General features: G+C 41.4%; 4 protein-coding genes across 6 annotated transcripts in view; 1 reads left to right on the forward strand and 3 right to left on the reverse strand.

The window, feature by feature from the left end:
- Positions 1–72: 72 nt before the first annotated feature.
- Positions 73–10,094, reverse strand: ppp2r1ba (protein phosphatase 2, regulatory subunit A, beta a). The gene is made up of 15 exons (XM_027178669.2): positions 9,938–10,094; positions 7,391–7,481; positions 7,136–7,236; positions 6,803–7,035; positions 6,303–6,450; positions 5,960–6,115; positions 5,109–5,223; positions 4,946–5,016; positions 3,845–3,979; positions 3,344–3,517; positions 2,985–3,045; positions 2,352–2,506; positions 1,940–2,082; positions 1,737–1,828; positions 73–1,275 (listed from the first exon to the last, which is right to left on the reverse strand). The coding sequence occupies exons 1-15, from the start codon at positions 10,013–10,015 to the stop codon at positions 1,259–1,261; spliced, it is 1,770 nt and encodes a 589-aa protein (XP_027034470.1). The 5' UTR covers positions 10,016–10,094; the 3' UTR covers positions 73–1,258.
- Positions 10,095–14,137: 4,043 nt separating this feature from the next.
- Positions 14,138–19,771, reverse strand: alg9 (ALG9 alpha-1,2-mannosyltransferase). 3 transcript variants are annotated; one of them, XM_027178692.2, is made up of 15 exons: positions 19,472–19,771; positions 18,658–18,796; positions 18,443–18,577; positions 18,177–18,247; positions 18,013–18,101; positions 17,556–17,691; positions 17,399–17,486; positions 17,170–17,275; positions 16,848–16,970; positions 16,609–16,763; positions 16,378–16,507; positions 16,117–16,264; positions 15,904–16,033; positions 15,473–15,603; positions 14,138–14,801 (listed from the first exon to the last, which is right to left on the reverse strand). In XM_027178692.2, the coding sequence occupies exons 1-15, from the start codon at positions 19,615–19,617 to the stop codon at positions 14,678–14,680; spliced, it is 1,851 nt and encodes a 616-aa protein (XP_027034493.2). In that variant the 5' UTR covers positions 19,618–19,771; the 3' UTR covers positions 14,138–14,677. The 3 variants fall into 3 exon arrangements, with proteins under 3 accessions (XP_027034493.2, XP_047665026.1, XP_047665027.1); XM_047809070.1 differs by lacking the exon at positions 19,472–19,771 and adding an exon at positions 18,891–19,011; XM_047809071.1 differs by lacking the exons at positions 18,177–18,247; positions 18,443–18,577; positions 18,658–18,796; positions 19,472–19,771 and having other exon boundaries at positions 18,005–18,025.
- A 797-nt stretch (positions 19,772–20,568) lies between these two features.
- LOC113663405 (cytochrome P450 2D15-like) lies at positions 20,569–23,723 on the forward strand. Its single transcript, XM_027178694.2, has 9 exons — positions 20,569–20,777; positions 20,920–21,082; positions 21,377–21,529; positions 21,868–22,028; positions 22,113–22,286; positions 22,656–22,791; positions 22,916–23,103; positions 23,184–23,325; positions 23,462–23,723. Exons 1-9 carry the CDS (start codon positions 20,616–20,618, stop codon positions 23,656–23,658), a joined length of 1,476 nt encoding a protein of 491 aa, XP_027034495.1. The 5' UTR covers positions 20,569–20,615; the 3' UTR covers positions 23,659–23,723.
- A 267-nt stretch (positions 23,724–23,990) lies between these two features.
- Positions 23,991–27,342, reverse strand: part of fdxacb1 (ferredoxin-fold anticodon binding domain containing 1) — a 5,186-nt gene continuing 1,834 nt past the window's right edge. Inside the window, exons 3-6 of the mRNA XM_047809072.1 lie at positions 27,179–27,335; positions 26,780–26,983; positions 26,394–26,552; positions 23,991–26,064 (exon numbers count right to left, since the gene is read on the reverse strand). Coding sequence (XP_047665028.1) covers positions 25,035–26,064; positions 26,394–26,552; positions 26,780–26,983; positions 27,179–27,335 — 1,550 coding nt within the window. The 3' untranslated portion in view covers positions 23,991–25,034. The remainder of the gene's footprint in view (positions 26,065–26,393; positions 26,553–26,779; positions 26,984–27,178; positions 27,336–27,342) is intronic.

A 27,342-nucleotide genomic window follows, 5' to 3' on the forward strand; every position in this document is an offset into this window, starting at 1 on the left:
GATGTTTCACAAATTCTTAATAGGAAATCTGATCAAACCTGGAAGAAACTCACATACAAATGGACAAACAGGTTTGTGTCAGATTCTTTATTGATTCTGCGCTGTGAAAGGACAGCGCGAGTACACGTTCATATAAAACCGAAAGCACGTTCTGACGGCAATCACGATAACGAAAGGGGACTGCGGACCGTTTTCTGAAGCTGAGGAGGAACGTTTCACTGGCACGACAGGGAGTGTGCTGCATGAAATAGACTTGACCCATAACACTTATAACCTGTTGCTAATGAATCTCTCCCTACTGCAGAGCAAGGTTCACCTTTGAGCAAGGAGGGTCATGCAGAAGCTTAGGAATAAAGGATCAAAGTATTACACAGATCGGTTTAATATAAACACACAACAGGGACCTTTTATTTTGTGTGTGTGTGTGAAGAGGTTTAGTATGGTTGATGGCACAGAATAGCAGAGAATGTTCTAATTCATACATTGGGAACTATTGTCTTCTGGATTACTGCTACTAGAGGAAAATATTTATAAATGGTCCCTTTTTACATTATAAGCAGTAAATCTTTTTAAAACACTTCAGCCAATGCATTGAGGATCCAGGGCTTGAGAATTGTTAGCAGCTAAGTGAGAGACAGATGCTAAATGCTAACAGCAGTTCTATCAGTCCAGATACTGCCATGCACAGGGCTAGGGCTCAAAGCAAGCCATGCAAGCTCAGAATTCACTACTGCCCGTATATGCTTATGCACGGAAACTAGGAAGGATATAGAGTTATTACTGGGACTTCTAGGTCAGTCATCATCATAAGTTCCTCCTAAAAGACAACCAGGAACACAGTCTGGTAAGTATTTGTCACAACAGTTCATTTAGTAGGACGACATCGAAAAAGTGCTGAAAGTGAGGGCAGATTAACACATACGGAAAGGCAAGCTAATTAATCGTCAAGTTACTGTGTAACGATACGGTGTTTGTTTGACAAGTACATCCCACCTCCAACCACCTCCAGACTGCAGTCAGAATGAAGGATAAGAGAATGAGATGTTCAGGATCATTCGAGGCTGAGAGGAAAAAAAAAAAAAAAACTCGATTCAAAATAGCGAGAAAAGCACAGCTTCTTCTCCAGCACTTCCATACCGGAGAGACAAAACAGGCCTCCTTTCTATTAACAGTCCAATGAATGATCCTGGAAAAAGATGATGGTGGTGGTGAAGGAGGTGGTGGTCAGCTCGAGATGGGGAGTTTAGCATGGGCTCCATTAAGCCAGGACAAGAACTAAAAAATGAAAATAAAATACAATAATTAAATAGGACACATATTTAAAAGGTACATAAATTACACTAAAATCGTTACAGATCTGGCCAACACAAACAAGTTGAACATTCGTGGCTTGTTTCATTTGTTTTTTTTGTTTTTTTTTTACATCATAGAACACGTAAAATATCAGTAGTGTTATCACAGCCATCAAGCATGTAATGATACCAAAAAAGTTCCTAGTTGGTCCATGGTGGCTGTGAAGCAACAAAGTAATGTGTATGTTTTAAATTAAATCACAAAGTCTCTGTGACAACTGAAGTGGGTCAGTCTCATTTACTTATTATTAAATACATTCAGAATTCAAGAACCAAATGAGCCTTTTATAGCTGATCGATTGATAGATACATTTGGGGCAAGTATTTAAAAAAAAAAAAAAAATACGAATTTCTCTATTCACTGAAATCCGTATTTAAGCCTACCACTTATAGCCTCTTGGGCAAAGTATTTGACGTCGATGTCTTGGTCTGCAGCCAGTTTCTCCAGCACAGGCTTTACCTCAGTCTGCAAAGAGCTGCCAAATGACAAACAGCAAGTTAGGTGACATTTTAAAACGTGTGACTTCGAGTCATTTCCAAAAATAAAAAAAACACAAAGAAATGCATTCATGTGCAAGTAGACATACTTGCTGTCCAGAACAGGGCCGATCTTCTGGAGGGACTTAGCCACATTGAAGCGCACATTAGCCACTTGATCATTGGACATTTTCAGGACCACAGGGAGCATGTGCTTGGTGGTGATCTCCTGACCGCACGCCTCCGATAGAGCCTGAATAAAACAAACGTTAATGCTTACGTAAACCGGCTGTGTGCTGTATCCTGTAAGGGGTTAGTCACTGGGCACTCGGCTGTGGCGATGGCACAATCCAATGAGTCACAAACAGACTACGGGAGAGTGAAGACCTACTCAATTTAAACAGACACAGATTCCTAGCACAGAAAAAAAATCCATGCTTCGCAAAAGGTGCTAACGCCTTGGGGCAGTTGCTATAGCAACCAAAGGTGAGTCAGTGAGAGATTTTGGTAGCAAATACGCACGTTGATGCAGAAAAGCGTGGTCATACGATGCAGGTAGTTGGGGTCGTTGGCCATTCCTAGTACTTTGGGTATGATGGTGTTCTGAGCCCATTCTGCACCAAACTTCTCCACCAGCTTCGTCAGGTTGCAGGTGGCTGCCTCTCGGATGGCATATACTGTCACACACAAGTTAGGTTATGAAGACAAAGTCTCAAAGAATTGGCATATCAGCCTCAAATTACAGCCAATCTGTTAACAAAAACCGTAATAGCTAAAGTTACTGTGAGGGTTTAAACATTTATTTTTTATTTAAACATTTGTTTGCTGAACCCCATTTTCCTCACGAAAACTGCCTTGTCACTTGCAAACAGAATGTGTTATTCATTAGAATTACATATTTTGGTAATTGTATGGGCTGAAAAAAAAATACTGATAGATGCCTGTTCGAATAAATAAAGAGTATTTTAATACATTAATGAAGACACGTTTAAAAAGAAAGTCTTTCCATGTGCTCCCGGTGCTAGAATGCTAATATGACAGGAACATAGGCCCCATGAGGCATTTGATATTTAGATAGCCATAAAACAGCAGCCAGAGCTCATTAAATCAAATGGATGTTGTTGCGTATTCAGAGGTCATCCGAGGTTTACATACCATGGTCGACAAGCCACGCCATGCACAGGGAATTCAGTTTCTCGTCAAAGAACTCCACCCCCTGCGGACACAAATGAGCAGCATCAGCGGCATAATCAACTGGCGTTGCAATGAACAGAGAGGTTCAAAATCGTTCAGCTGCCGCACTACAATCAAGCTTGGCCAAAGACTAGTCTTAATCAGGTCAGGCAGTGATGTATGCAGGCCATCTCTTGTGTGTACTACATTGTTTCTTGTCAGTTAGCATAAATCACCGTTAATGTTACCATTAGTGGTAAACGACTGCATAAAATAAACCAAAAAATGCAGTAGACACTGAGGAATCCGTGTCAGTCGTCATCCGAGAAACTGAGACTCACCAGCTGGCCTGCCAGTAGAGGCATGTATTCAATGATGGCCAGCCGCACCCTCCACTTGGCATCTTCTGCAAGCTCTACAATAGCAGGGAGGAGAGATTGGGACAGCTGGCGGATCCCGATGACCTCGTTCACACAGTCCAGATTAGAGATTATGTTCAGACGCACCTCTGGACACTGGAAGAGAGGGAAAAAGATGAGTCATCTCTGGCTGTAAAAAAAAATAACCTGAGTGAATGGGTAAGTTCAAAGACTCGGTTAAGGAGGACGGGTACAATGCAAACACTTCGGTGGGCAATAAAAGATGAAACAGGAGAAAACTGCAGCACTCATCCATTCATCCCTCACTTCAAGGCTCCCTCCAGGCCTGTGGGATCAAAGTGGCTAGTTATACAGGATGCTCATCTGCGGTTAAAAGATGACGCAGATCTCCTCATTGAGGTCTGGTCTAGGGCAACTACACACACTCACACAAGCTGTAACACTCTAATCTGAAGTCTTTACCTCGTCTTTGAGCTGGGCCAGAAAGAGAGGAAGCAGGTGCTCGATGGTGTTGTCCTTGCCCAGAATGGTCGACAAACCCATGATCACCGAGGCCAGAGCCGATTTGACGTGCTGATTTGTGTCTGAAACCAGTTCCTACAGACATGCGCTAAGTGTTAACGATATATGACAGCTGTAAAAATCAAACATTCACATCACCCACATCTCAAGCCACATCAGTAATTAAGACTAAATTAAATAATAACCCTGCAATTAGACCTGTTCGGGATTTAATTTAAATTGTAAAGGACACCGGAACACAGCCCACATTAAAGGGGCGGCAGGGAAGCTGCAAAGCCGTTTAGCAATGACGCATTTAGTTCAAGTTTGCTTAAACTTTAGAGATGAGTACATTTCATATTATCCCCCCCCCCCCCCCCATGAGTCTTATTTTTTTATGTTCAGCTTCACATTTAACAGCTATCGCAATGAAGAATCATCCAACCAGCCTGTGCATCCTTTAATCCCTTTTAGGAATTAAACTGAAACATGATAATCACGGACACAAAGGTTAAGCTTCTAAGGAGAGACCAAAATTAACTCCATACTATTTCACAACTCTAGAATGTCCTTGAAGGCATTTGACTAACGAATGTATTTTACTCAGGATTGGAGAGAAACACTAAATTGTCTCTCATGTAAAGCTTCTTTGTAACAATATCCGATAATAAATGTTCTATTCAGATAAACACAAAAGCACTGAACTGATCACAGGTGGTTGTCAGAAGTAAATACCAACACCAACATACTGGTGAAGATAAGTAAGGCAACATCTACTGCTGCAGGACTTAAACATATCTGCCAAATCCTTGTTCTGTTAATCCGAAGGTCAAGGTTACAGCACCAGTGACCAGGCTAATTTGAGCTCATTTACGTCTTAGACACTTTAACCAAGGACAGCTGCTGAGTCAGATGTTAGCTGTTACTCAGTGTCAGGAGACTCAGAATGTGACATCTGAGCTGTCAATCACCGTATAAGAGCTATGTTTAATTTTGTAGCCCATAGCCTACAGAGACTTTAGTCTAGTGACCCAGACACTGGTGATTGGATGAGTAATGTACCTTGACACAGGGCAGAATGTGATTCATGATGATCGTCTCTCGGCTGTCTTCTGGTAAATTCTCGCAGAATTCTAAAGACCAGAGTATAAAATACAGTACAGTGAAACAAAACAGACATGCACAAATGTTGGTAACCAACAGGTTCCAAGTGAGTGAACCATACCTTTGACCTTATTGGCAGCAGCGGCACGTACTTCAGCCTCACAGTCTTTGAGAAGGTTCTGGAAAGCTGGCACGAGGTCGTTCTTTGTGATTTCTGGACCGACTGCCTTTTGTAACTACAAGCAGCAAAAAATATAGTTTACGTAATCAGTTACAATAACAGGGAAATTACAGAGATATCAGCTCTGCTTATTAAATTCAAGATATGTACAGTATTTTCCGACTATAAGGCGCACCGGATTATAAGGCACAGTCTCAATTATGGGTCTATTTCTTAACCCATACATAAGGCGCACCATATTATAAGGCGCACCATATTATAAGGTGCACCATATTATAAAGTGCATGCTATAACATACGGTCTACAAAAAAGGCAACAGAAGCAAAACAGTGAGTTTAGTTGAACTTTAGAACTATAACAATACACACATTATTTTTTAATCAATCTTCTCCCACAAATCCATCAAAGCCCTTATCTACTGTGTTTTCTTAACTTGGCGCAGTACATTTTCTTGCTTCCTCCACTTCTGAACCACAGACACATTGATGTTGAATTCTTTCAGCAGCTCTATTCCCATTTACAACCGTGTAACTGATAGCCTGTAGTTTGAATTGTGCCTCGTAAGCATCTGATTTTTATTGGTGGATGGCAAACCAACTTAAGGTGCATTTACCGCCACCTACTGGGCTGGAGTGTGGAGCACAAAATGGTTAGGACAATTTTGGAGAAAATTTAAGGCTTTTAGGTGTGCCTTATAGTGCGGAAAATACTGTACATTAAAATTTGACCTTTATTTATCAGCCCCTTATTTTAATCAGGAATCTAAAGACGGTGATTACTTTCACACTCACCTCTGAGAACTTGTCTGCCACCATATAGCGAACCCTCCAGGACTTGTCCTCAGCGGCTTGCCGCAGAGTGGGCATGACCAGAGACTCCAGATCCTCCTGGGGCAGCAGCGTGGCAATGCTGACACATGCCTCCACAGCCAGGAGACGCACAGAGTCCTGCAGGACGCATTCATGAAGAAAACAATCACATATTTAGAAAATCACTGGAATGATCACTGAGTTTTCTTTTGCCTTTAAGTGTTTCAACCAAGTTGCCTACATTTTGAAATAGTGGGAACTTCACACGTACAAAGACGTACATTTAAAGACACACTCGATGTTTTATTACGTGACTGAAACTCACCTGCTCGTCAGAAGCCAATGCAGTGAACAGAGAGATGATGTCGCTCTTGACATAATCCAGCTCCAACACTTTGGCAAACTCTCCCAGCTTAGATGCAGCAGCACGACGGACCATTGGAGTATCATCAGAGCAAAGGTTACGAAAGTGCCTGAAAGAACAGTTTGAAATCGTTATGCCTTTAATTCTTGAAAGCGGTTATATACATTATAGTGAACGATCAAAATCTTTGAGTCTTTGTAGTCGTTCCTTTGAATACTCCATTGATCTGTTTAAGAAACCGGTCAAACTAGGAATGAATATCTTAGACTACAGACTAATACAAGGGCAAGCAGAAAAAATATTAAATTAATTTCCTACAATAACAATAATCACAAAATCTTTGATAATGTTTTATACAATTATCAGCACATTAACTATCAGATTAAACCTACTGGTAAAACCCCACCATCAAGGATAATTAAATAATTTAAAAAAAGAATAATAAAATCCTAGAGACTGACTGGCGAATCTCGGCTTTGACGGTGCTGGAGACGCGCGGGTAGCAGACGCTGAAGAGACCACAAGCTGAAGTGCGAGAAGTGAACCAGTCACCACTGGCCAGGCGTTTCACCAGGGGCTCGAAGTGCACCTCCAGGTCCACAGGTGAGTGCTCATGGGAGATCTTCCGTAGTGATTCCACTGCTCTGTCCCTCACCACAGTCTCCTCAACTGTGGCCAGGCTCTCCAACGGTGGCTGAGGACATGAGAGGAAAGTGTTGATGGCTATAATGAATCATTCAATAAATCAGAAGAGCTTTCATCACAGAAAGAAACAGATTTGTTTTGGCACCTACAAGGAGACAGTGCACGTAATCAGGGCCTCCGACCAGCATGGTGAAGTTGCCCAGCTGTTCAGCAAGAGCAAGGAGAACTTCATCCTCATCGTAGATAGTATCTAGAATATAAAGCATATTTAAGAATGAACTGCAACATTTTGACAACTTACATACTAAAAAGTGCATTTTGCTTCATGGTAAACACACTTTAGTTATATATTTTAAAATATCAAACAAACCTGAGTGAGAAATTACAAAATAGCAACAACTTACCTGTGAGGAAAGGGAGCAGTTCAGTACGTGTCCTCTCAACACCCAAAGCCAGGGCGATGGTGGAGAGCTTCTTAATGCTGTTCAGCCGCAACTGTTTTAAAAACAGACCTTCGGTTACAGATGTATGAAATTGCTGAATGAAATGACTCGATGACAAATATGCATATTCATTTCCTCAAGCATAAAGACTCACTGCGACTTCTGAAGAGACAATTTATTACATCAGGAAAAATCTTTATCAAAAAAAAAAAGACGAGCTGGTTTTTATTTTTATGGTGACCATGTGTAGTAAAAGCAGGAGTGTGAAATGACAGCTTTACTCTGGATATCGCTTGGTATCCTCTGTATTTCCACATACCTTCTAATTCAAAAAAATAATAATATAATAATACTAAATCATCTCTAAACTCAAAAAGTCCCTTGAATTTTTCATGATGCTACCAATCCAGGAGGGAGAAAAGGCTCCTTCCAGCTGGCTGCCTCTTTCCAAAGTATTGCTCATGCTGCATAATATATTTGGAGGAAAAGGCTACCTGAAACCTTCAGCAAGCTCACAGACAGCTATGATTGCCTTTTATTGCAGTGACTGATGTACAGAGAGAGAGAGAGAGAGAGCATGTCACCACTCACAAAGGCGTGTGAAATTGTGTAGAACATGCCGTCATCATATCTTGCTCCCTAACTAGTGCACAACTGATGGTAGTATAATCTGAGCAAGGTGTTTGCATAAATATACATGCGTTTTCTGATAATTAAAACATCTGACCTAATAGCCATAGTTGATCTCTACCTGCAAATCCTAATAGTCATTAATTTTCCCAAGCCCAGACAGAATAGCTAATTGTGCTCTTTTGGACGCCTGGCAAAAGCATCATTAGGTTTTGAACACGCAATCTCAATCATAAACTAATAACAAAAATCTGCTTTCTGAGATAACAATTTATCAAACAGTTCTGTAACAAAAGTGCCTCTAAAAAGAAAGGAAACCCTGAGTAAGTTGTACGTCATGAAAATATCTTGAAAATAATGTATTGTGAGATGACATTTTGGCCATGTTTTTCACCCTGCACTTCTGGATCACGAGTGAAGCTGAGATGTCACCATTGACAGCGTCACATGTACAAGAAAGCCTGAAAATGACATGTTCATGGCATGGATTTGACAAGTAAACACTACCAATAGAACATCACTGTTAAGTAAGAAAACCATTTCGTGTTGGGTTGATGGTGGAAAACCTTGATTCGTTTCCTCCGGGTAGATCGACAAGCTCTACGCAAGTGTGATTTATTATCTCTAAAGTTTGCAACCGTTTGTAGATTTTTGTTTATGAACTTTTTGATTATGAACTACAGCTCCGTTTATGTACCAGCACTGATTGTCTTCCATGCCATGAAGATTTTGGACCTCCACTGAGATGGCCGACTCTCTGAGGATCCCGAGGCATCTAGAGATCTACCAGCTCCAGTTAGACTCTGCTATACTAAAGAGGAGATGCCAACTCCATGTGGACAACAATCTCCTCATCAATAAAGCATCTGTCAGACTGTTTATAATGTTTATAATCACACCCTCCAGTGTCACCCATGAGGATGAGGTTCCCCTTTGGGACCGGTTCCTCTCAAGGCTCCTTCCTTTACCATCTAAGGGAGTTTTTCCACGTCACAGTCACCTCAGACTTAAATACAAACACATTTAAATATATCTAATATAAATCTTGACTTGTGTATCCTATTGGTAGGACACACCAAGCACGTATGTAAACGATTTGCACTATTCAGACCTACAGATTTGTGTGTATAGATTAGAGATGCGTTGTTTTGCTGATGCATGCCTCTGTCCTGATGATGAAACTGCGACATCAAGCTCTGCAGTGATTCAGTGGCTTCCTATAAACTTTATTATTCTGGGTACAGATCGAGATTTTCTCTCAGGTGCTCATTTATAAGACATTGCATCAGTCACATATAATTCAAAGTGTAAACGTGAGCTTAGTTAACTTCCAAACAAACAAGCTATTTTTTTCCCAAATACGATTGAGACAACGTATAGTTAAAGACTGTGGTTTTAGAATAAAAAAATATAGAAATAATGTATTTATTGTATTCATGTTGTTTGGGAGTCACCTATGCAGTTATGTAAACAGGTTGTATTTAGTTGCTAGCTAACGCGCTAAATTAGCATTAAGCTAACGCGCTAAACCATAGATATCTATGGCGCTAAATCAGCATTAAGCTAACACGCTAAGTTAGCATTAAGCTAACGCGCTAAACCATAGATATCTATGGCGCTAAATCAGCATTAAGCTAACACGCTAAGTTAGCATTAAGCTAACGCGCTAAACCATATATATCTATGGCGCTATATCAGCATTAAGCTAACACGCTAAGTTAGCATTAAGCTAACGCGCTAAACCATAGATATCTATGACGCTAAATTAGCATTAAGCTAACCGGCTCATTAGCTAGCTCAGAGGAAACCCAGTTATCCTGTTATTTATTTCACTCACGTGTCCTAAAATATAAATTTTAACTATTACAAATGCTTTACCTGAACGTCTTCATTTCTTAATTCGTCAATAAGCACCGCAATAGGGTAAAGAGAATCATCTCCGTCGGCACCCGCCATCTTGTATTATGGTTGTTATGGCCGGTTCGTGCTACGGGGTTTTCACACAGGGGCGTCGCACAGTCCCGCATTCTACCGCACTAAAAAGTATATAAAAGTAGTACGTAAGTGATGGAGATCTACACTATGTAGTACGGTAGTGTGTAATTAGTCAGCTAAAGAAGTGTGCTAGTGTTTCAGCGCAGCAAAATATCCAAACTCGTTCTTTGCCTCAGATGTTTGAGGTCTTGGTTTTGGGTGTATAACAAGAAACAGGTCAATAAGTAAAGAGTAAAACACTTGCAAGTGTGAGTGTGTGATGTTCTAGAAACCAACCAGACTTTTCCCAATAAAAACAAGGTTGTTGTTAGCGAATGTCAGCAATTTCTTGTCACTTTGATAGTACTTCTTATCCATTTATAGTTACATTTAATGTTGTGGAACACAATAAGCAGGAGTCAATCCACCTCTCACACCAACCTGTCTATCTCCTCTTTCTTGACTTTGACTCTCTATCTCTTCTCTCTTGACGATCCGATCTCCGCTTCAGCCACAGCTCGCAACCTTGAGGTAACCATGGACAATCAACTGTCCTTTTCCTCTCATGTTGCTAATGTGACTCGCTCGTGTCGGTTTCTTCTCTACAACATCAGAAAGATTCAGGCATTTCTGTCCCCACAGGCTGCTCAGGTACTTGTCCAGTCTCTTGTCATTTCAAGACTGGGCTACTGCAATGCACTGCTGGCAGGTCTACCTACGAAAGCAATTTATCCACTGCAAATGATCCAAAATGCAGCTGCACTGCTTGTTTTCAACCTGCCTAAGTTCTCGCGTACCACCCGCTGCTGCAATCCCTCCGACTGGCCTCCGGTAGCTGCATGCATCAGATTCAAAACACTGATGCTGGCCTACAAAGCCAAAAGCGGACCATCTCCCTCTTACCTCAAAGCCCTCATCACTCCTCGCACTGCACCTCGTGCCCTAGGTGCTACCAGCACTGCTCGACTGGTTGCGCCATCTCTCAGGGTAAGAGGCAAGTACACAACAAGACTCTTTTCTGTTCTGGCACCAAGGTGGTGGAACGAACTTCCCCTAGGGGTCCGGACAGCTGAGTCACTGGATAGTTTCAAACAACGGTTGAAGACCTACTTATTCATGAAACACTTCAACTAGCACTTCCTTTCGTGTTTGTTGCATATGTTTCTAAAAACAAAAAAAAAATTATTTGGACTCATGGTATCTTAAGTATGTAACCCAGTGAACCACAGTTAATGCATAGAATGATAGAGACTTCAGCACTTCTGTACGTCGCTCTGGATAAGGCCGTCTGCCAAATGCTGTAAATGTAAATGTAAGATGCACCTTGATATGTTGCAATGATACCAGGATGTGCATGGGTCTCTGTCCTAAGTTAACTCTTTTACTTTCAGGAGCCATTCTATCATAATTAGGACCATAGTGAGTCAACAACGTGGTCCGTCCATAACACACTCATTCACACACATGGAACGTAAACACTGGAGAATCCTTTTATAAAAATGAAATGCATCCTTCTATTTATGATTATAAAAGGCATCTTTTATTTTTTTTTAAATCTATGTGGCAAGCAAGTCTCAGTGAATGAGCAATTCTGCTATTATATTGTTTTATACCTCTATTTTACAAACTGAACAGACTTTTTCAGGTTTACAGCTTTTACTCACACACAGAATGTTTAAAAATCAGGTCCGAAAAACATTATCGAATCATTCAGTTCAAAGGCTGTTGCATGTATATTCAGGCTTAATTGCATACAAAACATTACACGCATGTGATTAGTTATCTCAATATTATGCCCCAAATCAGCTCGTTCTGCAGCTGAAACCGTGATCTGCACCTGAACACATCACAGACCCATTGAAATGTCCAATAAAATATCCTGCTGCATGAACAAAATATGCATGGGCCATCTGTCACACCATTCATTTGCTAATTCGTGCTTCATTATTCAGATTACCGTACCATCTTTCACAAGAATACCTTTTTTTTTAAAATAATCACCACATTATTACACACTACTCTAGTATGACCTGGTGTTTGTCCTGATGCTTATGTTTATGTTTATATTAGTGAATTGTCAAAGAAGAGACTGTTGCTGGTGATGCTTACATAGGAGCACAAACTTAATATCGTTAAGTGAAGTGAAGTCAAGAAGCTTTTATTGTTATTTCAACCATATATAGCTGACTCAGTACAAGGTTTAATTAAACAAGGTTTCCCAGGACCAAGGTGCTACATTAAACAACTCAGAGCTATGGACTTAAGTTCTAGCCAAATAAAGTGCACCAATGGGAGAGAAATCTTTTAACACACAAGCAGAAAGTACTGTATGGCTTGGACATATTTCTAACAAGGGACGCCCATGTATCAATGGGAAAAAGCAAACTAGCTAAACCCTACCTCACTAATAACAAGGGGGAAAAAGGAGTCTAGGTGCTGCTGGGTACAAAAACATACATTGCTACTATTTCACAAGATTATATATATATATATAATTAAAGGTTCAAAAAGCATTTTGAAAAACTGTAATTTACACAGAACTTCATATTTTTCTAGCCCAGTTCAAGCTCCGCCTCTTTTCCTTATAAGGCATAAATATGCTATGGCGGGGGTAAGAATAAAGCTTGGGACTCCAACATAAATTTAAAAAATGTTGTAATTGTAATTTGTGATCAGAACAGCAAAATTGTATGACATGAACAAATCTTGTATGTTAAAAAAAATGTATGTTGTACGTTTTTCCCTGAGCATATAACGTATCATGAGCATTGATTTAATAGAAAATGGTCGATTGATATGTCTTAAAAGCTTATAGTATGCTAGTATTTACTCTCTTTCAGCTGAGTTAGCTATTGGGTGAGAATTTAAATAAATAAATAGATAAATAAATAAATAGATAGATAGATAAATAAATAAATAATCAATACATGTTGTCATTTTGCCTTGCAACCAGTAGGGGCTCCAAAAACTGCTTCTTCAACTCTCCTGAATAATGAGTGTCATATATAAACAGCCAGATTACAGTTTTAATGCTTTGGTAATTCCAGTTACTTGTGATGATGCATGTTGGCAGGTGGCTGATCCTGACTGGTAAATAAAGCAGAGGCAACACATTTAAATCGCCTGGATTCTAATGCTAATCAAAGCAAAGTACAAATGACCTACTAATACCATATAATACTGAACTTGGTAACCTCAGGTATGCAGTGACGTTTGCAGCGAAACTTTAACGCTATGTTCTTACATCTAATCTTACATCTATTTTAGAATAATTATCCTGTCCTTCCTACTCTGTATACCTTCAAGATACATCTCCCGTAAACCTGAGCTGACAAAAATCATATCTTGAATACATCAAGCATGCACGAGAACATCTGGAATGCATCTTGGTCCCTCAGGACATCCAGCTGTGCATCGAGCTAACAGACCATACAGGAATTGTAGAACGAGATCACTTCAGAGTTGCACCAAAGGAAACATTTGACCTCGTTTATTTGGGTTATAAAACATCTGTCGAGAACGTCTGTCAGCAGTTAATAAGGTTCGCAATAACAACAAGAGGAGAGAAGGACCCGAAGGGGGGGGGGGGATTCGTATTACAAAGGAGCTCCTGCGTCACCAGCGGTAGCATCAATGCCAGGATTTAAAAAGGATCAGAGTTCTCTGTGGTGTCACAGGGACACACAAACACACTCAAGGTCTGTACATGTTTAGTGAAACCAACCTTTTATGCTTGTGAAGGTTTTGCACAACTGGAAGAACATGTTCCTTTGTGACTAGAACAGTAGTGAATCATTTCGGGATAAAAGCACTAATACTGGAGACTCCTTACAAAAATCCTCATCATCATCATCATCATCAATTAGGGAATGACTTCACTTAGTCACTCAGTCTCATGAACAAGATTTGATGTTAAAGCAAACTAATTCAGAGTGACTGTAATTATCTTAAGTTAACACTGACTTTCATTCTAGATTTAAAATCCAGGAGATAATGACACTAAACTCTGCGATTGTAAGTAATATGAAAAAAATAAACAGACAAATCTGCAGGTGCACATTATAATTTTATATTCTCTATAAATAAAAGTCTCTGGTCACCATGTCAACAAGATGTTCTTTATTTGACTCCATCACACACCGAACACTGAAATGACTCTTTTCCAGGACGAGACATGACATCACTGACACGGACATCAGAGCAATCCGAGGACCATTCTGTTTCTTGCTCTGCTGGATTAGAGACAGGACACACAAATCCGTGTACGTACACTCTGTACCGACTGTGACGGTTACCCAAGACCTGGGACGAGTCCAGTTTAGTTCATTGTCCGAGACCAGGATGAGACTATGTGGACGTGCACATGGGAAATAACCAAAGATCCTTAAAAAGGATCCTTTGCTCTGAAAGTTACAGCAGGTGGTGTGTGTTTTTTTTTACGGAACACGGAGGGATCTGTCATGAAAAGGACGTCATATGGAATGATATGAGATGATTAGTGTGCAAAATGACTAACGACTCCATGCTGATATCACGTGAACGCACACACACGCACGCACGAAACAGAGGGAGGTTATTTATCAAGCAAATAAAAAGGAAGAGTGTTGAAGCAAATAAAGGAATGTAATGATGAGGGGGGAGGCATCAGGGCTGCGTTCGTCTCCTGCTGTGTTTCGCTCGCCGGGGTTTCAGGATGACGTATCTGCTGTAACTAGTGTACTGGTCTGACAGGAATGGAACAAAGAACGCCCTGTAGAACCTGGATGACCTACAGAAGAAAAGAGGAATCAACAGATCAATTTTCTTATCGAGCTTTAGGATTATTATTATTTATTTTTTTTTACACATTCCCCAAAAGTGAGGGTTGAGGTCAGTCATTTTCATTTAATTTTTTAATCCTAGACTTTGGCGCCCCCTATAGGACGAGTGCATTCAATGCAGGTGTCAATGTCAAACGGTGCGTTAATCGCTTATGAAGGATTTAATTTTAAGCTTAATCGAACACGCCGGTGTCGGTATTTTAACGAGATAAGGTGCATGTGGTTGTACAGGATTAGTACAAAACACTACAAACAGAGCTGCACTCCAGAAGTCTGGCTGATGTTGAGACATACATTTATTTATTCTACAGTACATCTACAGTATATATGACTGCTAAATGATCACATCTGATGGGTCAGTGTGCCGAATCATTTGTTTACATTCATTATCATCATTAAACAGTTAATTCACTGGGTCTTTTATTTAACACTTAAGGAGACTCCGATGTCAGTCTTCAGTGTGGACGTCAACAGACATGGAAACTACTTTTATGAGTATTTTAAATCTAAACGATTCGGATCGTATATTTTGATTCAAATAGACACCACATTCACTAAAACAGACTCTTTCTACCCTTCAGCACACCGTCTCTCTCACACACAATATTAAAAGGCTTACTTTGATGGATCTAGGAAGGGTTTTTCTGTGATAATGCTCCATTCATCTTTGTTAGCAGCGTAGTTCGGCTCTCGTGGCGTTTCGTTGTCTGTGGCCAGGTCCACCAGATAGTGGCAGTGCTTCAAATCCACCTGCGGTAGAAAGAGCAAAATTGGAGTGGAAATGAAACGTTGAATGAATAAAACTTTCAACATTTTGACCTTGTCCTTGTTGCAATCCAGGGGGTGAAGCTGAAACTGATCCAACTCTTTGCATAAGCCTAACTCTCATGAGCTTAACCCACAGTTTCAGCCTGAAAGACACCAAGATGTCACCACCCCCCTGTATTTAGTCTCCATTAAAGTAGGAGGAGCCAGCTTAAGCCTGACTCCAACTTGTTACAATCTTCCCCTAGGTTTTAGCAAATTTTTTATCTCCAGTGAAAAACTCACGTATCGAGATGGCTCCTCCAGGTTCTGGTCGTTCATATCCGTCGGGATTAGACGTGTAGCATCCGGGCCTGAGGCGAAGGGCTTCGGCAGCTGACCCCTGAACTCTGACTGGATGAATTGCATCTGCCAGCTAGAGCACAAAAGCGGAGCCAAGACAAGAATTATGCACTAAAGGAATGCCCATGTTACTCCAACATCACTAGTTGTACTCACTTGCTGGGCAGGAGGAAGCTGCTGGGGAAGCGATGCCACTCTTTCCCAACACACACGCTCACCGGCCGGCCCTCGGGTACCGCGTGAATCGAAGGGTCTTTGGCGATACGGTGGAACTCGGGATACAGATCCAGGGGAGCGTGATACCCTGTAAGCATATCACAGCCATGAGGCTAAGCAGAAACGGAGCTACAACACAATATACACAGTAAGTATCATTAGTAATCGCAGGAAAAGTAAAGCAAACGTTTGCTAAATCACCTCGGAAGAGAGCCACCGAACGGGAGAGAGACAGCACACCAAAGAGAAGAACGGAGGCAAGAGCCAGCCAGTTGGAGGAGATGGTATAGTGCTCCAAACGATAGCGCTGGAACATGAAGTGGTAGCATTTCTGAAGAGAAACGAACAACCGTCACGATTAAAACCTTCTCATTCGAATACAAATACACGGTTTGTATATGTTGGATATTTGCTTTGCTCACACTGCGTTACCTGGAGAGAGGAAAGAGCCACTGCACCACACAGGCAGATCAGGGGGTAGATGGGAAACAGAAAGCGCTCCTCCTTATGGGGACGGGTAAAGAAAATCAGCATCCAGATGTACATGGGGGACAGGGTGAGCCAATAGGGACGGCCGAGGTTCTGCACTGCGGCGCACAAGTGCGTTCAAGAGACAGTCAACGTGGGACAACACATATCTTTTCACACACACACACACACACTTTACTCACCATTGAACCTCTGTAGCAGACCCTCCATGAGAGCGGTCAGGGGAAGAGAGAACAGCGCCAGCACGAAGACGATGTTGAAGTTGAGGAACCCGTTCACAAAATAGTAGTGCCAAGGCTCAGTACCTGAAGGAAAGAAAAACTTTCACTACTGGTAAGCAAAAGTGAATACAAATGCACAGGTGACCCTGGTGTCATTTAGGCAGAAATCCCACGATTCTTAACGTGCATTATTGTATATAAATATTATTGTATACACACCATAACGAAACCATGTACTGTAGATGTCGTGCGGACAATAATAAAGAATAATAACGTCAATTACCATAAAGATCCGGCCCATGAGGAGTGAAGACATTGTAGAGTATTATATTTAGTGGCGCGACCACCAGCTTGCCGTAGTAATAACTGTCCACGACGACGACCGGGACCTAAAAACGATACGGTTTTCGATGACTGCGTTTACTTTAAGACCTCGTCACATTTTTACAATTGTAGCTGCTCGGGATGTATCTACATCGCTAACTCAGAGTTAAACGTGATCCTGTCTTTACCAGAAAGAGCACCAGGGCCACAAGTGTCCATGTGATGAAACTTTTCCATTTCTTCTTCACTAAGAGGAGGTCAAAGGCAATGGGAAAGCTGCAAGGAACAAACACAGACTGAAATAACATCGTAGTTCATGCCAGTGCACAGAAACGAGGTACTCACCCGAGCAGAGCGCTGAAGGGCCAGCCTACAATGGCACCGGCTGCTATGCCCAGTATGGCCAGACTCGGTCGCCCTTGGAACCAGCCAGTCATCGCGACCATCGTACTGTACATGCAGAAGGTACTGGGCAGGAAAGCTGTGCACACAAGAAGCAGACGAATTCTTAGCGAAATCTCTGTAGATTTGGGCCACGAGTTTTAGCTTTTCTTACTGAACGCTGAAGATCTACAGCATTTATTGCTTTACTATTTATTTGCTAAGAAGATTAGAGAATAACGTTGTGGAATTGACATCATCGCCCATCATTGCCTGTTACCGACAAACGAGAGGTGCTGAAGAGTTTCTAGGTATGTTTGTATTTTCGACTCGGGTATATTGGTCTTATAGATTTGTAGAAATGAATGAATAACAGCTAAACAGCGGGATTTCATTTTTATTAATGCACATACATGCCTACCTGCAGAAGAGCAGAACATCCCCGCGCTTAGAACCAGGAAGGCCAGCATGAGCCGGGCGACGTGCAGGCCGAACTTCTTACAGATCGCCCTGCAATGCACGTGAGATTATTTTTCACGCTGATTTGTAGAACAAAATCGCAGATCACCAGAGTGTCACACTTACTTATAAAAGTAGAGTTCGCACACGCAACAGGCGAACGCCAGCACGCAGCGGAGGAAGTAAAACACGAGGACCTGAAAAGACACGGAGAGAAGATCGATGAAACTTCAGCAAAAATCCATTGAACTAAATGCTTTTACATTTTACTGTTTTTTTTCTTCACCAGAACCGACCCAGGATTGATTTTTGACATTTGCTACTTTGGGACGGAAATAGACCGATAAGATTTAGTGCATCGGGTGAAGAAGTGAAGCCTGTTCTAGTTCTACCTTGTTGGTTTGAAGTATCTTAGCATGAAAGCACGCGGGAAGGGCGTGCAGCCACAGGTAAGCGTAGGAGCGAATGGCGTAGACGGGGGAATATTCCCATGTCTGCATCCCTTTCCCATACAGCAGGTAATGAGTCTGAGGAAATACAGCAGACTCACTGTCAGCTTCACTGTCGCCTGTTAAAATAGAGTCGAACGATAAAACGCTCAGCTCACCGGTTCCCAGTAGTTGAAGGTCTCGTCACAGTCTGAGACGTTGCTGAGCAAAGCGGCGCAGAAGCGGGCTGACACCAGGCACTTGAATGCAGTCGAGCCCTCGGGAGCCCAAACCTGACCTCCCTTACTACTGGAGGACCTGAAACGAGACATTGGTAATCACAGGAAAGCATCTCAGAACACACAACACATCAAACCCTGAAGTGGATGAGCTTCAAACAGCAGAACGTCACTCAATTTGGTGAGTCTGTGTCCATGATAGCCTCAGGTTCTTGCTCTGGGCTCACAGGAGTGGAACACGATGTGGTTTCCTGCTGGTGTAGCTAATCCACCTCAAGGTTTTGTGTGTTCAGAGATGTTTTTCTACTCAATCCGACAATCAATCAGAGACAGGCTCCCTAATTTGGCATACTTGCGCATGCGCGTAAGAGACTACTAGGGTCACGCGATCATGTAATGGTTAATGTTATTATAAGACCATAAACAGCTAGTAAGCACATGCAGGTGCAGCACGAGGCGTATGAGATGCACTCAGTTCAGGCTGATTCATGCATGCAGGCATGAAAAAAGAATGAATGAACGAACGAACGAATAAACGAATGAATGAATGAATCTCATTACAATTCGCGGTTAGTCTGCTAGCATAGCTAAATTCCTCAGGGAGACTCGATAACAGCATGACAGCGTGTCAGTGTGACATGTCGTTGTGTCACCTGTGTGTTACTGTGTGTCCCTGTGCCTCATAACGCGTTACAGATGAATTAATAAACCAGCACTGAGCTGTCAGCGGAATAAAGACCTCGGCTTTACTCACTCATTGCACGACTCGGTGGGTTTAAAGTCCTCGACGCTTTTCTCGTCCTTTACAGCACGCTGTTCGCTGACAGGCGGAGTGTTAGCGGTGCTGGCGTCGTGTTTGCTGCCCCGTCTGTTACGCTGACGGAGTCCCTTCGTCGCCATGTTTTCTCCTGGCGCGTCATCATAGAGGCGTGTAAAAGAAATCACACCGTCCTGTCAGAGAATTTCAGAAACGTCGGAAGGCAGGGGAGGGCTTATAAATATTCATGAGGAAACCGCTACCCAATAAGGCTGATTTATTAATATTCATAAAGCAACCAAATCCTGTTTTTAGCGTTAGCCCGGCTGAAGTAAGGGCTTATGAATATTCATGAGGGAAGCGCTACCTGATTGGTCATTGAACTTTACGTCTTGCTTAATATTCATGATGGAAGACATCCTGAGGAGATTTTTTGTGTTGTTGAGTCTAACACAAAGTTACATAATCAAGTTATCCGGTTATTAATGTGTTTATCCCAAGAACAGAAGTCACAAATGGTCAGTTATCTTATTATGGAAGTTGTAATTTATTGTCATAATTCAGGTTCTTATCCATCCCACAGTTATTCTGGTCCACTTTTAACCAAGCAGAAAACAATTACCCAAAGTATAAATATGCAAACATGTTGATCCGATCATCTTATCAGACCTCAGGGAACCCATTCCTTGATCATCTATACTCCCAGTTCAGCTCCCAGTTCTCGGCTTCTCTGTTGCTGGGCCCATGCTTTAGACATCCTCTATTTTAGATCCTTTTACATGTTGCTCAAAGTCTTCTACTCTTTAACGAACTTGCTTTATGCCCAGAAGAAAAACCTTACTTTATGATTAAAACCTTATTATATAAGAACCACATATCAGTGTGATGTCAACTTTTTGCCATATAGTCTACTTCTGTATAAGATTTTAAGATTTAGACATAGTTTTTTGTCTTTGATATTCCTCAGGTGAGACAGGTCTTTCACAAAGATGAAGAGAGAGAGAGCTAAAAAAAAAAGCCTTGGCAAGTTGCCTTGGTGGTATTGTGACCCCTGAGTGATGAATGGACTTTAACCAGTGTAATGATTACAATATTTTCCACCTGCAGAAACGAGCAGATAGAAGCAGAGTGACGGTCAATCATGTTGGGCTCCTGGATTTTGGCTGTTTTGTGCATCTGCATTTTCTTCCTCCTCATCAGGATTCAGAGGCCTAAGAACTTCCCTCCTGGACCGCAACCTATCCCTATATTCGGCAACCTGTTCCAGCTCAACATCAAAAATCCTCTGAAAGATTTTGAGAGGGTATTGTCCCATATTGTCTTGTCTCAGATTACATGATTGTGTTTAACTCTAAAGTTTGCACTTTAATTAAAAAAAATCAAGTGTAGCCAATAAAGATAAAAATGAATTCTTTTTGTGAATGTTTTTGCCCATCACTCTTTAGTTTGCTGAGCGCTATGGGATCGTCTACAGCCTGTATATTGGGACAAGGCCAGCTGTTTTTCTTAATGGTTTAAAGGCAATAAAAGAAGCTCTGGTGACCAAATCTGCTGTCTTTTCTGGACGTCCAGGAAACCTGCTGGTCAGCCATGTCACAGAAAAGAAAGGTGATGTCACTCTTTATCGGACATGGACTAAATACTTCACATAACAGACATAATACTTCACATAAATTCTGATTGTTCAGAAGATGTTTCCTCTTCTAATGTTTCCAACACAGCAGCTCTGAAAGTCATGCCAGCTGTAATTCATATAACAGATACATGTTTATATAAAATGAAGCTACCTCGTCCATCATTGTCTGTTAATGCAGATGATATAAATACTAAGCTGCTGTAATTTGGAAAGCAGAATGCATTTAACTTTAAAAATACAACTAATTAAGTGATTACATATGACAGGTGTTATTATGGCTGATTACGGTCATGGATGGAAGGAACATCGGCGCTTTGACCTCATGACGCTGAGGAACTTTGGCATGGGCAAACAGTCTATGGAGGACAGGATTCTGGGTGAAATTCAGCACATGGTCGCACGATTGGAAAAAAGTATTGGTTAGTTATCATTACTGTTTCTCTAAGGTCAGTATTTTAGAATTTCCAGTTGATTTGATTTGCATGGCTTGATTTCTTCCCTTGAATTCGGCTTGCCAGGTAAGAAAGCGGCCATCTACACCAGCCAGTCTGTCTAAAGCGGTGTGATATCTTGCTAGCCTTGCTGACAGTCAATACTAGATTTTGGACAGGTTTTCCCAGCACACCATATACATGGTAGATGATCTGCCAGGTTTCATAACCCGAAATTAGCTGTGCATGAACAAATATAATAAAATTTGAAAGTAAGAAAAATCAGAATATGTGGTTTGTTGAGTATTGTCACTTTCTCTGAACAGGCAGCACCATGAATCCACAGACTCTGTTCCATGACGCAGCATCAAATATCATCTACCTGGTTTTATTGAGCACTCGATATGACTATGAGGACAAAACCCTTAGAGAGTATGTCCAGCTGTTCACAGAAATCTCAAAAATCGCCAATGGACCTTGGGGAATGGTAAAACATATCATCATCATCATCTCTATCATATATGGGAAGTTTGTGCAGCATGCAAGATATTTTGTTTTATTTTTCCTACAGATTTATGATACACTTCCTGTGGTAAGATATCTGCCCCTTCCATTTAAGAAAGCCTTTGCAGCTGTCAAGATATTAAAGCAAAGGGCAGTAGACATGATAAACAAGCACAAAACAACAAGAGTCCCAGGACAGCCAAGAGATTTGGTTGACTGTTATCTGGACGAGATCGATAAGGTTTGTGTGTGTATGAAATTTTTTTTACAGCTGTATGAACTTCCATGAACTGTTGAGTAATTACTGTTTCCACCCTCTCAGCATTTTTTTATTTGGTGGGTAGTACCACTGGGACAGAGTTTAGAAAGCAGGTTAAAGTTTCTATTACATCTAACGCCACTGATATGAACTACCTACATACAGTACATGAGCTACCGTTAAGCAAGTCACAAGCATATACAGTACTGTATATTACACATTAAACATTGCAGGAGAAAACTATTTGTGTGACCATTCATTTGGATCCTGCTGTCTACAGGTACAATTTTTTAAACTTACTGAGTATTGGAACCGATCAGTACAGTTACAGATATCTGATGCTTTTGACAGAGAGCTGATAGTTCCTCTTTTGCTGAGGTTCAGCTTGTGATGCATTTGCTGGATATGCACTTTGCCGGGACGGATACAACATCCAACACCCTGCTTACGGCTTTCCTCTACCTTACCACTCATCCAGATGTTCAAGGTCTGAGCTATGAGCTATGTATTAACGACTGTGCCGTCTTCTCGCTCTGAACAGTTTAAATGGTAGAGCTGAGAAAGGTGTTTGTCGTGACATCCGTTGTGCTTTTTTTTGGTTTTGCTTCTAGAAAAATGCCAGCAGGAGATTGATGAAGTTCTGGCTGGAAAAGATCACGCATCTTTTGAAGACAGACACAACATGCCATACGTGCAGGCAGTGATTCACGAGTCTCAGCGTATCGCCAAAACCGTCCCTCTGAGCGTGTTCCACTGTACCACGGGCGATACTGAATTGATGGGCTACAGCATCCCGAAGGTAACAATTCATTTCATGTCATTTCCATGCATTCACACTTATTAGTTTTCTGTGTTGCTTATGGATAATCTTTATTCTAGGGCACCCTCATCATCCCCAACCTCTCCTCAGTGCTGAGTGAAGAAGGCCAGTGGAAGTTTCCACATGAATTTAACCCATCAAACTTCCTTAATGAACAGGGGCAGTTTGAGAAGCCTGAGGCCTTTCTGCCCTTTTCTGCTGGTGAGTTTTTGATCGTTAGCCATCATATGCTACTCCACACTAAATAATACTACAGTACCTACACCAGAGATTTTCAATAGCTTCAATAGACAAAAGGCACGTGACAATTTACTGATGTGTCTTTGTATACGTGAAGGTCCTCGCACGTGTCTTGGTGAAGGTCTGGCTCGCATGGAACTCTTCCTTGTCTTGGTCACACTGCTGAGGCGCTTTCACTTCATTTGGCCTGAAGATGCAGGAACACCAGATTTTACCCCTATATACGGAATTACACTTACCCCCAAACCCTACAAGATGGTGATCAAGCTGAGACAGGCTGCTAATGAAATATAGAATTAGTCCGAAAATATCTGATACAAATGATGTAATAAAAGCAACTGAACATCATGAAGCCTTAATCCTGGTCCTGGTTTCTCTTAAATGGTTCACTTGGCAATTTTTGAAGCAAATCTCTTTCTCCTCTCTCAAATGTTCATTCTATCGTCACCAGCGTGAATCCTGATGACACCGAAGCCATCTGTGACTGAGTAATCATCCATCACTAGGGATAAAAAAGGGAAGGAGAAAGACTAAGGCTAAGCTTTTTGTCTTCAAATGTACATGTACACAAAGATACCGGCTTAAACTTCCCTCCCAGTGGAATTCAATTAAAGAAGAAACAACTCTGAAGTGATATAAAATTTTATTCAGTATTATATTCACCATAAACAGATCCATAAATATAATCCAATCGTCAAATAATAAACAATGATCAAGTCATTAAAACTTGTCACATGATGCAGCGTACATGATGCAGCGTACTCACTTTTAGAACCAGAAGAAAATTAAAGGGTCGATAAGTAAAATTTTTAAAAAAGATTTCAATGTTCTCGTTAGGTTTGGTGCATAAACATCGAGTGATTATTACCGGCTTGATACACGTTGAGGTCATGCACTCTGACGAATGCGTTTTTGTTATAGTAACAAAAGAAGGTATTCAATAGAACATAGAAGCCTCTACGAAATAACTAATGCATCAATTCCAGCAACAGTAAAAACAAGTTAGCGCAAACAATCTGTTTCGATGAAGAGATAAAATAAACAAGCACAGAATCAATTCTGGGTGTGGACCAGAGCATAAAAAGGTACTTAATACCGCTTGAATGTAAAGATGTGTTCTGGGTAATGACTAAAGAAAACTAAAATACTACTAAAAATATTATTTAAATCAATTATTTCATCATATATTAAAGCCATGGCTTGAAATATGAATCAAATAGCAAATGAACCAAAGTTATTAGTTTTGCTTGTCCTTTTAAAATAGAGCAAGAAGTGGAAAAATACTCCAATGTTCTGTTAAGGAAATAAGGCCTTGGTATGAAAACATTAAAAGAAAACATGATAGTTTTATTTAGACGCATATTTGTTTAATCCAATGAGCTTGTATCAGTTCATTGACCTGAATATGATCTCTGTAATAAAAAGTAAGACCTGTAAAATGAAATAAACAAACAAAAGGCTATTTGTGTTAAGTATGAAAAAGGATTGGTTTGATTCGATGTTGAAATATTTTGGACCAAGTCTAAAATCAAATCTAAAATCATACCAATAATGTAAAATCAAATCTAAAATCATACCAATAATGTAACCATTATTGGTATGGCTCATCTTGTGTTTAATTGAGACTGAGGTACTTGTGTAATGTTTCCGCTTTCACGAGAATACCTGGACTACCGCAGGGTGATGTTCAAGCGTAGAGGCAGCAGTGTGCGCAGCTGGTTTTGCAGGTCCAGCACTCGGGTGCGAGACAGGGCACGATCTGGCGACTGGTATGATAACCGGTAGCACAGGCTAGCATGTCCCATGTGGGGGTGACGGAACCTGTCTACTAGCTGTATGTCCTTTACAGCTCCGCACGTGGCTATGCGGACTGCCTCGTGAAAGTCAAGTTCGTCAAATGTGTCTGGCTCCATCCAGAAACTGACGTCATGGGTGTAACTCGGTGGGTACAGCGAAAATGGCTGAAATGTGGCAGGCACTTGGATACCAGGTTCAAAACCTGCCAGGAAACGTGGGTCCGAGGTCCACATTAGGCGCCAGTCAGGGATTGAGAAGGTCAGGGTTACAAGGTGATCCAGATTTAGCAGCAAGGTCAATATTGAGCTTTTATAGTGTGGGAGTTTAGATCGAGGATAGGGGACGCAAGTTATTTGGCCAAAATTGTGGAGTTCCTGTGAAATTAACCTCACTCGACACTCTTCACCTAGCTCCTCCTTCTCAAACGAGACTTTATAAGGACCAAGAAGAGCCTCCAGGTTATTTTGAAGGATCTGGTCAGGTTGGGATTCAGAAGGTAAAACAGCAATCAGAAAAAGCTGATGGTAAGCAGGGGAGCGGTTTGGAGTGATGGGAGCTCTTTGAAAAACCAACCCACTAAGCGCATAGATGGTTCCGGGGCTAAAATCCTCACGCTGCATAATTTCCTCTGCATGCATTAACAAAGATGGCCTTAGCATATAGCTACTACTGGAGAACTGCTGGTCTTCGGTTGGCTCACAGTCCTTGTCAATCGGCTTGATCCAGTAGATTTCCGAGGAGCTCAGGTTTGAGCCACATGCCTGGAGTTTGTCTTGGGAGCAACTGAGCAACTCTGGAAAGTTGCCGCTCACTGAACATACAGGCCATGAAGATTTGACCTCTCTGAGCAACTGCTCCAGCACCAGTTTGACAGGATGGCGTGACTGTCGACTGAGGAAATCCCTGACATAGAAAAGAAGGATTGACAGCATGACATGTCTGATAAGGTCTAATAAGGTCACGTCATTCAGGACATTCTGCTTTGCCTTGGAGAAGTAACTTGAGGTAAATGGACTTAATCTTCATAATGCCTCACATATCCCTGTAGGGCTTATTGGCTCTGCTGGATGGTGGTAAATTCCCTGCCATTTAAACAGGACACCTTACCCACGATGTAACCTTATAGATGACTGACTGACATGATTGGTCACAGTCCCAACGACAGGACCAAACAGAATATGACCAATTTCCTTACTAATAGAAATTGTGTTGTTTAAGATCTGACCACTTACCTGTTCACGTATTCGCTCAACTCCTCAGGAAGCTCAAAGCTAACCATCTCCTTCCCAACTACAGTGTCCATTTTCAGTTTCTTGGGCATTGTGTATGGCAAGCTCCGGGTAAAAACATGGTTCAGCCCACCTTCCACACGAAAACCTTTATCTTGACTCCTACGGAGGAATTAAGGAGCATGTAATATGCCACTCTGTTTTATGAACATGTGGAAGCCTTCCATCTTTTTAAATAATTGATTATTATGAAGTATATGTAAGAGTGCATGTAAGCATTTTATATATATCCAGTGTGATAGAGCTAAAGTAAATTTGCTTTTCAGAAATCGGGACAAATATGGAAATAGAATGTGAAAGGTACATCTCAGAGCAAAACCAATGCTTACCTGTAACCCGTGCATTTGTATCCTTGATATCTGTGGCGATCAAAAGGACGGATCTCGCTGAGAATGAGGCCAGCCTCGGCTGCCATGGCGACCGCCTGCCAACTGTTGTGCCATTCTCTTATCGGGTTGTCAAATGGAGTGCCTCCTTGGCCATTGCATAAAGCCACATGCACTTCTCCGTCGGCCTTGAGCACTTCAGCACAGCTAGTGGGGAAAACGGCATCACAATAATCACTCTGAGTGCCTGAGAGTTCACAGTCGCATGCAGCATCCCAAGTAAGCGTGTTAATTATGCTTAGCGGTTGTGTTGTGTAACCCTCACAGGCTTGCATAACATCCTAACAAAGCCATGATGGTACTTTAAAAAAAAAAAAAAAAGGAAATAAACAGATGTCCCACCTTATGAAGAATTTGGATAAGAGAGTGCGGTTCTTCTTGACGCCGCTTTTCCGTCCATAGTGAGGAAAATTGAAAATGATGCGGTCGTAGGCAAGGTGCCGGATGACATTGTGTTCATTTAGACGTGTGCAGTCCACCTCGAAAAGCACCGTGCAACCTACAAA

Source organism: Tachysurus fulvidraco, chromosome 26 (genome assembly GCF_022655615.1).
Source record: "Tachysurus fulvidraco isolate hzauxx_2018 chromosome 26, HZAU_PFXX_2.0, whole genome shotgun sequence".
Lineage (NCBI taxonomy): Eukaryota > Metazoa > Chordata > Actinopteri > Siluriformes > Bagridae > Tachysurus > Tachysurus fulvidraco.